At 41.7% G+C, this 13419-nt stretch overlaps 1 protein-coding gene across 1 annotated transcript in view; it reads right to left on the reverse strand.

Annotated features, from left to right (window-relative positions):
* Positions 1 to 12933, reverse strand: part of cicb (capicua transcriptional repressor b) — a 35666-nt gene extending 22733 nt beyond the window's left edge. The window contains exons 1-2 of the mRNA XM_037676179.1: positions 12710 to 12933; positions 3656 to 7570 (exon numbers count right to left, since the gene is read on the reverse strand). Of these exons, the coding sequence (XP_037532107.1) occupies positions 3656 to 7436 (3781 nt within the window). The 5' untranslated portion in view covers positions 7437 to 7570; positions 12710 to 12933. The remainder of the gene's footprint in view (positions 1 to 3655; positions 7571 to 12709) is intronic.
* Between the last annotated feature and the right edge of the window lie 486 nt (positions 12934 to 13419).

Raw genomic sequence — 13419 nt, forward strand, 5'->3', positions numbered from 1 at the left:
ATATATATATATATATATATATTTGTGTGTGTGTGTATAAACCAAACAAACAAACAAACAAACAAACAAAAAACAAGTCTTTACTTCTGATTTGTTGACAAACTCGAACATTAGTCAGTGAAGATGCTTCAGTGTTTTACCTCCTCCTCAACACTTCTGTGCAATTTTCTGATTATTCAGACCAAATTTATGCTGATACTGACGCTCAGGGTGCTCCGAATCATCACTTCCATCAACATACAGATAGAAAGACAAGTTTCTAATATTAGTTTTACATAAAGTGTAAAACAAAATTCCATTTAATTTTGTTAAATAAAATACCTTGTACAAAAACAGACAGCAGTACTTAAGTAGGTATTTTTTTAAATTAAATTAAAGGCTCAGCACTCCATAAGAATGCAAAGCACACGTTGCCTTTTCTAAATTTTTTCTAAAGTTTTAAATTGAGATGTTGGGTTGTGAAAGAGTTGTTGCCATTTTGTCAAACCTTGAAAAGACCATTATGTGTAATCTCATGCGAGATTTCACAATTTGTGTTGTGAATGATTTAACAACAACCACAACAAATCTTAGGACACTATCTATAAAATGACTGAATTAGAAATGTTTTATAAAAGGCTAAGTTTGATTAGCTGTGGCAGCCATCTTGAACTGGACTGACTGCAAAAGTCCATGGCGTAGATGTGCATACAGTAATTTTCTTGTAAATGTTTCATTAAAATCTGTCAAGTGGTTCATGAGATATTTTGCTAAAAGACAGAGTTGATTCCAAATGGTTTATGACAAAATAAAAAGAAAAAATACTTTGTGCAATGTGTTAACACATTCAATATGTGTTGGAGAACAGTCTCAGTTACTACCACACCAAATTTTAGCTCGATATCTGTAAAATTCACTGATATCCAGTTTGTATTGGCTAAAGTGTCAGCCATCCAAAATTGGGTTGAGTCCAAAAGCTAATCAGATGTAAATGATTATTTTCTGAAAGTTTCATTAAACTTTGTCCAGTGATTATTGAGATATTTTGGTAACACACACACAAACACGTGCACGTGCAAACAAATCAAAGTTTATCTTTGCCTTTTGGTGTTATCTTATCTGCAAAGATAATTTTAATATAATTTAAATGAACATAAAACAACCCTACAACCCTCAAAGACATTACAACTAGTTGCCAACTGTTCCTCACAAGCTGATAGGAACACACTAACATCTGCACAAACTTGACACTCACAAACAGTAAATGTGTGATTAATGCACTTCTTACTCACAGTCAAGCGTGCGTGCACTCACACAAAGAACTACTATTCATTCACTCAACGTTCCTTCAGATGCAAGAAGCGGATCTGAGGAGGAAGCGAATACTAAAACGACACTGCTTCTTTCCCCTTCCTGTCCACTTCTCTGTCACACTTGTGAACGTCCACACAAAAATCCATCCATCCGTTATCTTCCGCTTATTCCGAAGTCGGGTCGCGGGGGCAGAAGCTTGAGCAGGGAGGCCCAGACATCCACACAAAGATGAGTACACAAAAAGTGAGAGGGCAAAAGGTGACGTGAACTATCCTGACTGACACCAAATATAAACAACAAAACTGGGAGGCCCATCGTTTTTCAGCTCTCATGCACACGCACACAAGAGTTTGAGAAACAAATTCTTTACACACCCACATAAACCAATAAAACCTTATAGCATATATGATACACACCCACACACACACAGACAATTCAGAATCATCCTGCTTCAGTTTAGTTGACCACAGAGGCTTTGTACACCTTGTTCCACTATCAAGTCACTATGAAACAAACACACAAGAGTCAGCGGAAATAGTTTACAATGAGTAAGAAAAATACTTGGGAGAGTCAAGACGCTGACCACACTTTTCACAAAATGAGCCCGTTCATCAGAGAGTTACACATCACATGTGTCTGAGTTCAACCTTCGTGTTTTTCTTATTCCCTGCGATGTCGGTGTTCACTCACACAACTCTGTTATTCTGGTTCTGTTCTAAACAGGTTTTCCTTTTGCTGTAAAGTGCACACACTAAACCAAGTTGAGGAGAAAAGGCTTCAACTGTTCCTCTAGCCCACACGTTCTAAACCCATTTTTGCTTTTGGCTCTAAATGTTCGTTTGTTGTGTAGCACTGATTCAAGGCTCGAAAACACGTCTTCCTCCTTTACAGCTTTATTTTTTACTTTTCCTTCAGAATGACTCTTTTTGTTTTAGCTAATCTCCTAGTTTCATTTTTATTTCAAATCCATGCGGTTTCACTGCATCTTGCATATATTTTGAAGTATAATTATTAGCGTTGTTTGTAACAACTGGAAACATTAGAGAAACTCTCAGATCTCGACAAAGCTAATCCTCTATAATGTCGAGGATAATCCCTATAGAAAATACTAAAACAGCACAGCATGCATGCCAGTGCATGCACCTTTTTGTTGCTGCATTTTATACGTCTCACTCTCACACACACGCAGGCACACACATTTATTTTTAGATTTCAAAATATTTCTTAATACATAGCAAATAAAATGATTTTATGACATTCTGAATCGAAATAATATAATTAATAATATAATATTAGATAATGTCTGTCTGATTAGTAAATGCCAGCCACATTAATATTCTGTATTTAATTCATAAAATGTCTATTTTAGCCTAAAATATATTTTCATTCACATTTTTTGTATTTAAATTAAAAATATCTATACAAAAACTGAATCTTTTTTTTTTTTTTTTGACAGGGAGTGTAATACAGGGTTAGACTTGTGCATTTTTAACTGTTAACTGACATGCGGTTGTCCCATATGTCGATCCCTCCAGTTATCATTACACCTCCCTCCTGCCTGCTGGAAACACCAAGCAAAGCTAAAACTGATCACACGAGCTGTTAAATCTCCGAAGTCTCCGATTCGTCAGAATATGGTTGATGAAACCACTTCTAGTAAAAGTTACTTATCAGGGCACAGGAAAATACAAATGAAACATCGCAGCAGGTAGAATGGTAAACATTATTAGTGAATTTGAAGATTTTGTTGAAAATACTAAATTTACATTGTGTATTGTGGAGAAATGAGGACAGAATATGGATAGGAAGTTTTTATAATAAAGCCAAACACTATTTTTTTAAATGTAGCAGACTTACCTAAGAAATACATTTTTGCTAGTTTACAATTTAACTGCTAAGAGACATAAATAATTTATGTGTATTACTCCAAGTGTGTGTGTAATTTTTTTTCTTTCTAGGTTTACAGTATATTTTATACTTTATGAGCATTTTCACCGTTCAAATATTTATTTGGTTAACACAACAATTTATATAGATATCACACAGGAAGTACAGCTTTAGGCACTTTCTCAGCATTATGTATAATTATTTTCAATTTTCAACTGATTGTGCCTGAATAAATAGCCACTGATATGGTTATTGTTTAATTTTACAAAATTATCTTTTTATTTTCTTGGTTTTTTTTGTTGTTTTTTTCAGCATGCACACATTATTCAGTAGGTTTGTTTAACACAGCTTCTACTTTTTCTGTTGCGGTCTTGTTCTTGCTTCAAAACTTCTCCGCTGACCAAAATGTTTATTCTTCGTTTATTTAATGTCATACAAAATACACACACACACACACGCACACACCAATTCTCACCTGTGCCAGGACGTCCCATGATGATCTCTTTTCGAGGGACAGGGTGCAGACTTTCTGCAGGAAGGATCAGGGGCAGTAGGGCAGTAGGAGAGGGGTGACAGGGAACTGGCTGCTGGACCTCACCACCAAACCCAGTACCCCTGTTGTCCTCTCGTTCTCCAGAACTGTCCGTGCTACTTGATGCGGGAGCTGTCACTGCTGCGCTGACCGTAACTGAGAGGGCTTGGAGTGGGGTAGTGGGGGTGTCAGCGGGCGGCAGAGAAGTAGGTGTTGGGGATACAAGTACCAAAGTTTGGGCAGGGCTTTGCAGGAAGACAGTACCACTGTTGGGTATTGTGGCTGCAGCTGCATTAATTGGGACAGGAACTTGGAGGCCAGTGACAGGTTGACCAGTGAGGGAAGTTAGGGCAATGTCTTTAGATGAGGTGATATCTGTCCCTTCCATCTTTCTACCTCCCCCTCCTCCTCTGTCTAAGGGAGACTCTGAAAATTTTGCCAGTGGGACCTCAGGATTCCTCACAATGACAGGAGAGTCACGCAAGGTCTGTTGGGATATGGGGACCAGGCGAGGAGAAGGAGGAGTTGGGGACACCAGCAGTAAAGGGGGTGAGACAGCAGTGGAGGATGGGGGCCTGCTGGAAGAGGGTGTGTTCAGTCCTTTGGGTTGGGGGAAGGTTGGCGTGTGTGTGCGGGAGTGTGGAGTTTGGGGGGACAGCACTCTGAAAGAGTTGTTGAGGTCTCCCTGTTCCAGCTCTGTTTTGGGTGTATAATCGTGGTGGTGTGAGGGGAGGGGGGGTGGAGGGAGTGCATCTGGTTTTCTCTTGCTGGGACTCATGGGGACTGTAAATGTCAGATTACTGTGGATGGAGGACTGGATACCTGAAGTGTGTCTCTCCCTTTCTCCTCCTCCAGCTTGGGTCGTTGGTTTACTGCCCCCTCCCCCTCCTCCCCCTGTGCCACTCGGCTGCCTGTGTCTCCGGTGTTGCAGGACCGGGGACGCAGTAATAGGTGAGAAGTTTGCCGGCCTGAAACCGAACAGTGGCGAGGGTGAGGGAGAGGGGGCAGGGGAAAAGGGAGACTGATTAGAGATGGGGGAGAAGGATGGCGTGCCAGAGCGAGAGCTTCCTAACGACACAAGCATATTGGCAGCTTCACACTCATCAAAATCAAACCGTGACGACAGTTCATGAGGAAGGAGCGAAGGGAGGACTAAGAGTGGTCTGGAGTCTACTCTGCTACTGGTTTCACTGGCCTCTCTTGATGTGTCATCCCACTCAAACTCACTGCTTGTTCTCCCTTGAAGGTCTGAAGGGGTGACTGTTCCTGAACTGCTGCCCCCTCCTCCCTTCTCACCTCCTGCAGCCTCAATCTCTTTGGTCCTCATGGACAAGTGTCTAGAGCAGTATCCCCGACGTTGGGACTCTTTCATACAACCCTCCCTGGAACACAACCTCCTCCACTGCTTTCCATTAAACTTCTTACGGATACCATTAGGGGTGCATACCACATCACCCTTTTTGTATTTCTGCTGCGCTAATGAAAGGGGAGTCCTGGAATGAGAGGAGGCCGAGGAAGACCCCACACCAGAAGTGGGAGTAGGAGTCTGTGTGGGAGTGGTTTTGAATGGAGGTAGATTTGAAGTGCTGTTGCTTATTTCAGTTGTCAGTGAGGCAGGAGAGGGGGCTGGCTGAGGACAGGTGATGGTAGAGAGATGGGGTGGGCCTACACCCCGCACCAAAGATAGCTGAGGGGAGGTGGGAGGGTATCCACTAGACTTGGAAACAATGTTTCTGTGCTGTGAGATGCCAACATTTAATTTTGGAGCAATTTTATGTGCCATATTAAGTTGAGATACCTCAACATCCTCCTCTGGAGTATTGGGCTGTTTCTGTCTCTCTCTGTCAGATAATTTATTTCCACATTTGTGACTTGTGATTGCCACTACACCAGTAGTTACAGTGCAGGAAGTTTTGGGTGGATGTGTACTTCCATAAGAATGTCCTCCTGCAACTGCATGTGAGAATCCATGATTCAATCTTGCTCCACCTCCCAGCATTCCCATTCCACTACTTAACTGGCAGACCTCTCTCTCTACCTCCATCTCCTCCCTCCGCTCCCTCTCCTCCCTTTCCCTCTCACGGTCACTCTCCTTCGCCCTCCCACCATCTAACTGTGAGACCTCCCATGGAGGGGTGAGTAGTCTCAGGCTCTGTCGGGAAACCCACACAGCCTGACCAACCCCACCTCCCAGAGTTTTTCCGTCTTCTTTTAGAAGCACCTGGTAGGGAAATGAGACACCGGGATGGGGGTCCACCTGAACAACATTCCCTTCTCTGTACATCAGAGGACTCCCTTCCTCTCCACTAAACGGTACACATACTCGGGTCCCAAGAGCCACAGGTAACATACCAGGTGGAGGGGCGTCTAAAATGAAGTCCACGTTTGTTTCAACTTCTGAGAATGGCGTCACTGTGGTTCCATCATAAAAAGGGTATTTAACAAGGGTCTCCTCTCCTTGGAGCTGAATTTCAACAGTACCTCTAGTCACTCTACGAACCACCCCAGGTCTAAACACAAAAGATTGGTGGCGTGAGTCTCCACTGCAGACAGTCTTCATGGTCGTCTTTATTTGGCGAGCCAGCACTCTCTGGTTCTTCATGCCTTTCGCCAGAGCTTCAGCTAGCCCTTCTGAGAGACTGTCCTCTTTGAAGTGGGAGTTAAGGAGAGGCGCTACGATATGACAGTTCTGATTAATATTTGGTCCTGTTGTCTCAATCACATCCAGATCCGCAGAGTGTTCACTAGCTGTATCTGTGGAGGAGGAGCGTACTGAGTTAGGTGCTCCCTCCAATTCATTTTCACCAGCTGGTGAGTCTTTTTCTTGGGGGTTTGCTGTCCTGAGGGCTTTATCCTTCATACATACAAAATGGTTCACTCCTGTAAGTTTACTGTCCACAGTTATCACTAATGGCTGATTACCTAAGCAATAATCACTTACACTATTACTGCTATTTAGAATAGTACTATTGCTCCCAGCACATTTATTACTAATGCTAGTCGTATTGTTAATACTACCTGTAGTATTACTGAGAGTACTGTTATTGGTGCTCATACTAATGCTTTTAGTAATGCTATTACTAATACTACTAGTCTTGAAATTATTATTGGGAGAATTCACACTATCATCAACTTTGTTGTTGGTACTGTCGTAATTGTTAATTACGAATGCAGAGCTAGAGGTAGAAATACTATTTGTAATACTTGCATTTTTAGCAAAGTGTTCATATATGTAATTTTTCTTGGGTACACGGGCCTTAAAAGTGGCTGTTTTCCTACTTGAAACTGAGCCTAAACTGGGGCTGTGGATGTTGGACTGTGAGGGTGCAGTTTTTGAAAGTGCTGCTGGTGCAGAGGTTGGTGATGGTACAGCGTTAGTACTATTCCCAATTGTGCCTGCTAATTTCTCCTTTTCTTTTTCCTCTGCTTTGCTTCTGTCCGTTTTATCAGACTCCACAGGTTTCTTTAGCTCAGTAGGCTCCTCCCTCTTGTTGATATTGCTGTTTGTTATAGGTTCTTTATGTGAGATGGCGGCAGTGCGCGGCGGGCTGTGTTTGCGTTTGGAGAGAGTGCTTGGTGCATGTTGCGTGGTTTTGCCAAGTATGTCCTTCTTGATTCTTTTGGAGTCTTTCTCTTGAAGGGGTTGAGAACCTCCCCTTTTCTTCCCCCCTCTGCCTCTAGTTAATGGAGGAGAAAGTCTTCTATTTTTCTTCAGCGGTCTCATCTTTTCTTCACAGTTTACAGAGTGCTGCAGAGATGTGACGCTCCTCTTTTGTACTTTTAAGATACTGTTCGAATATTTTGTCCTCCACTATATCTTCTGCTCTTTTTCCATTTGTCTGTTCTCTGCAGCGCAGTCTGGAAAGGAAGAAGGAGATGAAGAAAACAGGTGGTCATTCATTGTCTTCATAATCCAAAATCACTGAAAACAAAAATGACGTCATGCCTGGAAGTCCACCACTACATTGCACTACACACAATGGCTCAGTATCTGAAGTATGCTCTCATATACCCTCCATGCCTGCTCCAAGTCTCTAAAATGTGCATGCATGCATGTCGCTGTGTGCTTGTCCTCACCAAGGCACTCTCAAAAGATTAAACCTGGATTCTAGTGTCATACAGAGCAACATTTCAAAACTAAACGCTTTAAAAAACATGGCATGATGGCTTTCTTAGATAAATCAATGCAATATTTTATTATATGATAGTTAAACACTGACACAAACACATCCAAAATAATGATTAATATGTTGCACAAGCATATCTGAGTTTATGCAGAAAAAATAAGTGATGATAATGTGAAAGAAAGTCGCTTTCATTTAACAGTAATTTTATGTAACACACATTATTCCCATAGTTGCCTGGTTCCTCCACTCGACTCCCTCCAGCTACATGAACATGCAACGGCTTTCTCACGCTATGCATTATGGACTTGACTGTGTGATCAACTTGGGAGCATACAGGGTATATATTTTGACTTCCGTCAGAGAAAAATAGCTGGCAGTGGCCTGGGTGAGGTCACCACTACAACATGAGTGGGAGAAAAAGAGGAGCACACGGCTGTTTGGATGTTTGATCAAACAGACTACTCTTGTGGAGTCAGTGGGAATTTCCACAGTCATCCTAGCACTCGCCAGCTCCCTTTCACTCTTTCTTGAAGTCTTTCACAGTCGCCTTTTGTCAGTGTCACACTGATACTCTTTCTCTCTTTCACTCTCTCTCAAACACACACACACACACACACACACACAGAAAGAGAGAGAGAGAGAGACAATATAATTGGAATAATCTGCCTTGGTTAAGATACGCCCAAAATGAGAGAAATTAAAAAGCTGGCACCAGGCTCAGGAACACTCATTGATACAAGATTACAGGCTTAATACAATGGCACACGCAGACACACAAACCCGCACACACACATTTACACAGTGACACACATGTGCTTATGTGCTCCTCTCGATTAGACTCAGCAACTCACCAACATGTGTAAATGCCCAATTCCTACAAAAGCAGATTTTAACACAGGCACACTAATTTGCAGGATTTATGCAGACACTGACATTGAAAATACAGTTTGATACACAAACACATACACACACACACACACAGAGGGTGACCTGATTGTTAAACGTATAACAATTAAAATGAGTAACACACCAACTCCACTTCCTGCTGTACAAAAACACACATCATTCTGGACCTGAAATAAAAACACTCTTTCATGCAATCATCACCGTATCACCAACATTATTTTGTTAAATATTGTAAATGCATAAAATAAAATAGACAAATCAGAATTACTTTTGCTGAGAAACTGCTAATGCATACATCAGCTGTGATACCACAGCTTATTACATCACTATAACAGCTCTGTAGCTTTGCAAAAATAAATAAATAAATAATAAGTGTCCTGCAAATTTGAAAACAACTTCATTTATATCTCTCCAAATGAAATACTAACCATGAAACCATTATCTAAAGAGAATGGATGTTTGAGTCAACATAAATATGTAAGAGGTTTTTCAGCATTTAGTTAAAAAAGTTTGATCTGTCAAAGATTTTAAGGGAAATGAGTCACATAAAGATTTTTTTTATATTATCAAGCTATTACGCTGCAGTTAGCAGACCATGCTGTGTTTTTACATTAGCAAAACCTAAATAAAGATAAATGTGTAAAAACAACACAGTATGTTCTTTGCCTCTAGTTCCAGAAATTTGTCACAACTGAAGATTTTGGTAGATGTGTAAACTGTTTATCCTTGACAAACACTGGAAAAGTAAATCAAAAACTCTGACTGCAAGAATGCACTTCCATCCAGTCCCAGAACAAGTACCCCGTCATTAGAGGAGACCCTGGGGCCTGGACTGGGTGTGCTGGTCTTGTAGACCAACTTCAGAAAGCTGGAAAAGGGAATAAAGAGTCAGAACCACATGGCTGACTGGAAAGTTGATTAAATAACTTGTGAGGGTCTGATCTTAGGCTAAAAAATGTGTTTGGTCAAGCTTGAGGCCTTTCAAAACGCTCTACACTCTGGCTGATAAGCCAGTGGCTGGCATGTCTCTGTATTTGTTCTGAAACAGCAACAGTACTGGACGGTACAGCACACGATGTGCACTAGATAATAGACCAATCTCCTTATTTTCAGAGCGATGCATTTTGTTCAAGTGTTCATCTTGTGCACGACAATATTCGTCACAAAATGGCTGTAACTGCAAACGTATTCTTTTTCTCTATGTGTGTGTGTAAAAGCAACCCTCCTAATTACATCATTTTAACGAAACTGCGAAAATACCACTAGTGCCAAAAACACACATTTTAAATTAAATTACAGGGAAAAGTGTATGAATATAAGCATGAACTATCTGTAAATCCCACGTATGATGAAGGGTAGAAAATCGAAACGTTTCAGATGGTGTATTCCCTGAAAGGTCAAAACAAGTACACACTCAAGGTCAACAAGCATCCTAAAAAATGAAAACAACAGCTGACCTTTAACTCATCACGTTTAGTAAATAAATATGAATGTGTTTTAAAAAAAAAACACACTCCTGGGTGATAATTTAGTGCACAAGTTGTCAGTTAAGAATCTGCTTGCAAAAATGAAACGCTGCCAAGCCCTGATTGTTCTCTGGTCTGAATCGTAATTTAGGCAATCCATGACACGGTCCAGCTTTTAGAGGCGGCTTGGGACGAACTTGCTGCTCTGATCTAAAGCGAGTGTAAATCTTGAATAGACAGATAATCACCATCTCCATGGCGCTGGACTGGACTCCACTTAAAGAGCAAAAAGGGGGTTGTTTTGGCCCAATAAACTGGCAGGATAATGTAACCAGCCTCATAATGTAAGCGTCCTCCATAGTGACACCAAACTTTACACACACACTAAAAGCTCTCCTTTACACCATTGAAATCTCATCACACACTCACACATTCTGTCTGCCGTGTAAACACTCGCCCACACTCACAGGAATGTTTGCATATCTGTGTAAGGAAATAAAAACAAATGTGATAATATATATAGTAATGTTAAAAAGAAATAATTGCATGCAAATAACTAAGTTTTTCTTGTGGAGGTATAGGTGCATGCAAGCATTTATGAGGTCGCCTCATCTCTGTGTTGCCACGAGAAAATTAAGTTGCACGGTATTTATTACTCGACTATGACTCGACTAATAAACATACGACAGTTTTATTAAGGTTATCAAAGAGCCTCACAGCAACATGGCACAGGTTGTGCGTTAGGGGCATTATATTTGAAGCTATAGCTGTTTTCAGGTTGTGCCTACCTCATGGAACATTGTATGAGAGCGAATAACGCTGCAGCTCATCCCTTTGCCTAAAAGCATTTTATGGGGTGTTTGTTCTGCTCTGTCTGGGCACAGGGCTGCAGTGATGAGGACAGGGATGGAAAAGTGTGGCGCTGCGGGAGACGAGGACAGAAGGGCAGCTGTGATGTTGATGCACGTCGGCCCTCCTTGTACTCTTCAGCATGGCAGGGCGGCTTTGCCCTTAACTGGGTCATCGGGGAACATGCTCACACATGAAACAGCAAAATAAAGAAAAAAGAGCATGCTTTCATGCAACAAACTGACACGCTTCTGTTTAGCTCATGAGCGAGTGGGTGATAACTGCATCGACAACATTATACAAATAAAAGAATACGGTGTTTTAGGTGAGGACGAGCCTGCAAGTGAAAGACAGCATATTTACCATAATATACCTGCAGCTGTTTAAAGGACAGCTACAGAAATATATGAATAAAAAAGCTGACATTTGCGCACTTGGGCTACAACTGATCAGGACTTATAGGGGGCTTAGATGAGGTGACTCTTCCTGTTGGGACCCAAATGGCACCATCAGGACCACACAGGAGCAACAATGAAGGGTACGAAGAGGGAGGAAGCATGCAGGAGACCAGGATGCTGTTAAATAAACAAGAATTAAAACATTCTGACTGACCACGTATGGACAGGTGGAGGTGAGCATGGCAGGAAAAGCTGTCAGAGATGTCATGGAATGCGACTGCAGGATAGTCGAGGGTAAATGTGGAGTCTGGGAGAGGGAAGAGCCGAGAAAACACCGAGTCTCTGCGCGGATCTGTGTGAGTACTACGAATGAAAGACGCCACGCAATGTCAAAGGAGTGTTACGACTCCAGGCAGAGCTGGGCTCTCCTCTGTGCAAGATGAAGCCAGATAACAAACACAAACAACCGGTTTAAAGTCACGTTTAATTGCAAACGTAATCCTTCACTATTCAATTAACGTTTGGCATGCAAATATTCCCTGCAACGCCCGAAGAAACACACGGAAGCACACAAGCGAAGCCTTATGATGCCAAAAAGGACATTAAATAGTTATATAATTTAAAAAAAAAAAACTTGGAAAAAAGCAGGAATCTGCTCGTGTTTTCGCTCTAGTAAGCAGCTCAACATTAGTAGTGTTGGTTGTAGTAGACGTAGTAGGAGAGCAGAGCAAGAGGATGCTCACATACACGTCACAAGAATTAAAAAAAAAGATTTTCGCACTCTTTTCATATTTAATGCCATTTGCAATTTTTTAAATATATTTTAATAAAACTCGTCCGTGGATGTAAACACACGGACTGCAGTGCTGCAAACAAATAGGTCGGGTTTTTTTTTTTTGTCTTTTTACTACGCCGCGCACAACTCGACAACTACGGACGAGGAAAAAGTGATTTTCGGCGATGACACGACCGTAAAACTAACCGAGGGAGGCTTTAGTGATTTTGTGGGACTGCGGTGAAACATTTCAGAAAGTTTTGTCGGGCTGTTATATTCTCACGCTTTCCCCTGGTTCTGTTTTTTCCCCCCTCGGCTCGGAAGCCCTGTCACTCCGTTCCTTCGGACCGTTGAAGAACACTCGACCGTTGGTTTGAGTTTCCTTTTTTTTTTTGCTAACTCGCTGCTCTCGAAAACATGGAAAATTCGAGTCAAGTTGACTTCGCTACCCTCCTACTAACTTAGTTTCAACTCACCAACAACAGAGCCTTTCCCTTTCTCGTCAGAAAAAAAAAAAAGATTTATGGTCTTATTTTGTCGATGGGGAGACTCGAACAACTCTCGGTAACGTCCCTCTTCGCCGTCGGCTTCGAGGACTTCGCGGAGCGGGTTCGCGCTTTACTTTTCCTCCGCCAAAACATGTCTTTCCCCTCGCAGAAACTCAAACGGGGATATGAAAAAACTATCGGTCTCCTTTTCCACTACCGTCTCAAAATGGTGAATGAACCACTAACAGCTGGGCGAACCGACCAATCAGAGGTCGCTGACAGGTACAGTAGCCAATCAGCGTCGCCGCTACAGAGAAGTAGGCGGGGCGGTCTGTCACAGTCCGGTTGACAGACAGGTGGATCCAGCTAATAGTGTAAAGGATGCTAAGCCAGACTCGTGTCCTATCCCAAACTTTACAGTACCCAATAAGAGATCTGGGAACCATAGGAACAGCATGAAGGAGGGCCGTGAGGAGGGAGCAAATAACTGCGAGCCAATAGAAACACACAAATGCCCCCTCCCCTTTGTATAAGGAGTATGTTTACCATAATTGACAGCACAAGTTCATACTTGAAGTACTCTGTGATGCAACAAACGCTCTGCTTCTTCGAGTCTAAAGTTAAAGCACCACTGTCTGTGGTTGTTTTATGTATATATATATATATATATATATATATATATATATATATATATATAT

This window comes from Nematolebias whitei, chromosome 5, assembly GCF_014905685.2.
Source record: "Nematolebias whitei isolate Nwh7 chromosome 5, NemWhi1, whole genome shotgun sequence".
NCBI lineage: Eukaryota > Metazoa > Chordata > Actinopteri > Cyprinodontiformes > Rivulidae > Nematolebias > Nematolebias whitei.